This window comes from Empidonax traillii, unplaced genomic scaffold (genome assembly GCF_003031625.1).
Source record: "Empidonax traillii isolate 1590-97213 ecotype Southwest subspecies unplaced genomic scaffold, ASM303162v1 scaffold662:size427329, whole genome shotgun sequence".
In the NCBI taxonomy this organism is placed as follows: domain Eukaryota; kingdom Metazoa; phylum Chordata; class Aves; order Passeriformes; family Tyrannidae; genus Empidonax; species Empidonax traillii.
The window spans coordinates 4,798-9,203 of NW_020955855.1; the positions used below are offsets into that span (position 1 = coordinate 4,798).

At 40.9% G+C, this 4,406-nt stretch overlaps 1 protein-coding gene across 1 annotated transcript in view; it reads right to left on the bottom strand.

Moving 5' to 3' along the window:
- Positions 1-522: 522 nt before the first annotated feature.
- The window catches only part of PDGFRL (platelet derived growth factor receptor like), a gene marked incomplete at its 3' end in the record, with an annotated part of 11,638 nt that continues 7,754 nt past the window's right edge, over positions 523-4,406 (bottom strand). Inside the window, exons 2-3 of the mRNA XM_027899386.1 lie at positions 2,169-2,457; positions 523-756 (exon numbers count right to left, since the gene is read on the bottom strand). Coding sequence (XP_027755187.1) covers positions 523-756; positions 2,169-2,457 — 523 coding nt within the window. The remainder of the gene's footprint in view (positions 757-2,168; positions 2,458-4,406) is intronic.

Below are 4,406 nucleotides of genomic sequence, written 5' to 3' on the forward strand. Positions count from 1 at the left end.
ATACTCAGATAACATGATGTGGAGGTCTACAGAACCAAACCATGCCACCAACCTATTTGCAAGTGCACAAAATGTAGGATACACTTGGGAACTGTGAGAGACAGCTCAGACTACAAGCTTTGGAAAAAAACATCTTTAGAGGAAAAACCACTGCAGATGCAGTTTCCCTAAGTCAACGAAGAAAAACACAGTTTAAACTCAGGCACTACAAATTTATTGCACGGGAACCCCCTGTGCTGTGCAGTCTGTCTCACTCACCCCCTCGTGGCTTCCCTGGGCGGCTCCCTCTTCATTCTGCTCACTGAGCTATCCCCCGCCCCTGTCCTGACCCCGCTGGCTGTCCCACCTGTCTCTCTCCGGCCCCTGGGTTCCTAATGGGTGTTAATCTCCCGTCTCCTCCCCTTGGCTGGACGAGCGGCCAAGCCCCAGCTGCGGGGAAACTTGAAAAAACTCTCTTTGCTACAGGACTGCCTGCGTGCTGTGTGCTCTCTGCGGCTACTCGGCACCGGGGCTTGCCTCTACCTTGCAGCGGAGAGCGTGTCTCTCTCAAACCCTATTAGAGAACGACACCCACCCAGCACACACACGCTCCCTGTCGGTTTGCACGTACAGCTCTGGCTTGCTGCGAGGCCAGGTCTGTACTGCGGCTCACAAACGCCACCTACTGAAATAAATCCAGACAGAACAGCATTTCTTGCCAAAAGAAGCGGTTTTAATTGGCCACAAGATCCTTTTAGAGATACTGCTGTGATAACCCTGCAGCAGGAACAGGTTTGCTACTGTGATAGAAGCCTTGCACTCAGCCAGGATAGTTCTTCAACTCTACAGCTGTCAAGGGACACGCAAATACATGCACAGAGAAGAACTGGCTCATGAATTTCAGGAGGATATGCTAGAGATCAAGCGTGTAACTGCCACTCTTCAACACTCCTCTTCGAAAAGAGAAGTGGAAAGGAAAAGAATATATCTGAAAAATTAATTAACTGGGAGTGATTTCAAGGTACCATCACACCAGTAAGTAAGTGAAATGGATCACTGAGATTCAGATAACCTGAGTTATTTACAGAGAACATACAGACTTGTACTTAATTTAGGAATAAAAAGGCCAATAGCGGGTGATACTTTTGCTCTTAACTCTGTGTCTCTCATCTAATAATCCAAAAAGAGTTCCTTGAAGCTCTTTCTTAGGGTATCATTCACAATGCTTCACTGTCTCCTCAGGTAAATCTCCATAAAACAGCCAGTGAAAACAAACACAATTCAAGGCAAAAAAATGCCTGTGGAAGACATCCTTAAGCTCCTTATATGCTCCTCTTCTCTTAAATACAGAATAAAATTATTACATTTAATCTACATTTACCTATGTGTACAATCTTCAAAAACTGGGAAGGCACACAAATATATGGGGTTTTAGAAAAGATGTTTAGTGCAACAGGGCACTCAGCTGGTGGGGCAGAGAAAGGGAGAGTCCTAAGTTCCTCTTCCTGCAGTGACAGCTACTTATGCGGTTTTCATTATGATGTCTTGAGATGAAATAAAAAGCTTTATTAAACTCAAGGTCACGATACTTAGCATTAAACTCTGCCACACCACAAACCCTGCAACTCCCTTTTCCGTGCAAAGGCAACTTTGACTGAAAAAACTACCTCTCACTTGCTTCTTAGTGTGGAGACTGGTGTATTTTTTGCTAGTTAAGGGAGGGTGGGTTTGAGTCTTTTCAGGAAATTAATCTGGTGTCTCAGGTGGAAGCCACATTAGCAACCAGTACAGCCTACCAGGAGCAGCTCTCCGCAGAACAACAGAGTAGGCTGGTAGTGAGCACCTGATATCCACACTCACACATTTTGAGAGTTTTACTTCGGACCAACCCTAACTTGGTTCCCTGTTGTCCCTGTGTCCTGCTGAATGCCATCTTTATTATAGATTCATCTGAAGGAAATACAGTTAATGTGCCTCAAGACTGCTCCACAGTGCAAATCACAGGGCTGTAATTGCTGACAACTAAAAGTTGCTCATCCTTCTTCGTTGACATTAAAAACCATTAGATAAAACATCTTAATTGTAAAAATGTAAACAAACAAAAACTCTGACGGTGCTGAAAGCAGCAGGGAAAAGAAAAGTTCTGGATGTTTGGGGTTTTTTTCTCAAAAAAATGAAAAATAGCTTACCTGAGTCTGGAGTCTTTAAAGGTGTCTAAATATGAAGGGTAGTTCCAAAGAACATTACTCCCCTTACATCGCAGTTCTATGCTTTGTCCTGCAGACAGGGTTAAAGTGGCAGCCAGTTTCTGGAAACGACCTTTATCCATCACCTGTGTCAGTATGGAGTGGGACTTCAAAGAGGAGTCAGCAGATTCTCTCTCCTTCATTTTGGGAGGTTTAGGTTTTACTTTTTTGCTAAAAACCTTGTTTTCCCCATGCTCTTTTGGATGCTTACTCTTTGCAGGCTGTCCAATAACTAGTAAAATAAAGACAATGTTACTGATTAGAAAAAAGTTATAAAGTCTTTTTGCAAAAAAAAAAAAATCTTCCTTATTATCACAGCAAATAACTGAAGGGTTTTTTGTTCTTCCTAGAAAAGATTCATAAAACTTAGTAAGAGTTAATTTTCATAAGTTTTTGAAGTCTCTGCCATGACCCATTTTCCTAGGGAAAAAGAGGGAAAAAAAAAGCTTTCAACAACATGTGGAAAATCTATACTTATAGTTACATAAGCAGACAAATATGTAAGGTACGAAAACTTTACAAATCATAAGGGAAAGAAATACAGCATTTCCATCTATATTTACTTCTGTCATTTCTACCCCGTGGCACTGCCATTCTGCACACAAGGCTACACAAACTCTCTGTCTTTCATGTTGCACACCCGTCAATTCTGCATTGCCTTTTCACACGCCATGCTACCACAGGGGACACAAGAAGAAAAACTGGCAAGGATGGAACTTCATGACAATTTATAAAATACTGTTAGTGATGCATTTTTCTTCTATTACAGTAAGTACTGTGGAATGCAAATGACACTCGAGTCACTTGAACGTAGCATTGAAGTCATCAGTTCTCCGTAACAGCCATTTATTTTGACAGTGCAGCTGAAAATAGAACTTTGCTTAGACACAAACAGTAAGAGATTTCATTACCTCCAAGATACCACAGGGATGCCCAGCTGCCTTTAGAAACAAAGAAAAAGTGAGGTGTCTCAAATTTAAAAATAAATCATTTTTAAAAAACAAACAAAACCACCAAAACAAAAACCAACCAAATAAAAACAAAAAAAAACCCACAAACTATCCCCACTTTAAGTGACATCAGGAAGCACAGCTCTTCTGCGAGATGAGCCTAAAACTAGACACCAGACACCAGAAACTCCACTAACTGCACCTGACAGATAATATTTGTTTTCCACATGGAAATGCTCAGGTATTTTATTGTACAAATCAATCAACAAGCTCCCTCAGGAATTAAAAGCAGCCCAGCTGTATATACTCAGTTAGCACTAATTAAAAATGGTACTGGCTGCCAGTATGAGCAGCAGGACTTCCAGGCTCCAGCCACTGATGTCTCCCATGACAGTCCTCAAACCCCAGCTGGACATCTTGTACTACTTCAGCCTCCCACTCCTCTAAATCCAGGCTGATATACATGTCTCTTTTAAATGGCACAGAACCTTGCGAGCACAAATTTAAAATCCAGGACATTCCAGCACTTCTTCCCTGCATTACATCAGAGAGGCTACAGCAGATAAGGCCAAAATTATTTGCACTGACACCATCCAGTGTCAGATGCCAACCAGGGAACAGGGTAACTACCTCTGCTCCTTTGGTACTACTATGCTAAGCTTCCAAGAACCATGAGGTTAAGGGGTCTGTGAACCACAACTGTCATAATTTTATTGTCCTTGGCTGTTATTATTATTTCGTATTTTTGTATTTTATTGTCCTTGGATGTTTTCCTTCATTGATTTGTCTGGTCAATTTTCAAAATCACAAACTAAACGTAAATATGAGATGCCTCCTAGTTTTTGTATTAAATTAATAAATAGCCATTGTTTCTCCAACAACATTCTCTGAGGCACTTGTACTTTTACAAAACTAGAGTGTTTTTGAAACATATCCTTTCCAGACTGATATGTCTTACTCTATTTAACTATTCCTTGTGAAGAATATGCATCTAACAACAGTTCAGTTACACCACGTTTGGGTAACAGAAAGAACACAAAAGCAGACTGTACACCAGGTTCAAGACACAGTTAAATCACAGTTGTACATATTAATGGTGTCTTCCTGTATAAACAGCTTATTAATTTTAAAGATGAGCAACATTAGGAGCTGACTTTCTCTAGAATAATCAAGTGTAACTCCAGATACACTTTCCTAAGTAGGAATTACTTGTTAGAAATACATAAGTAGA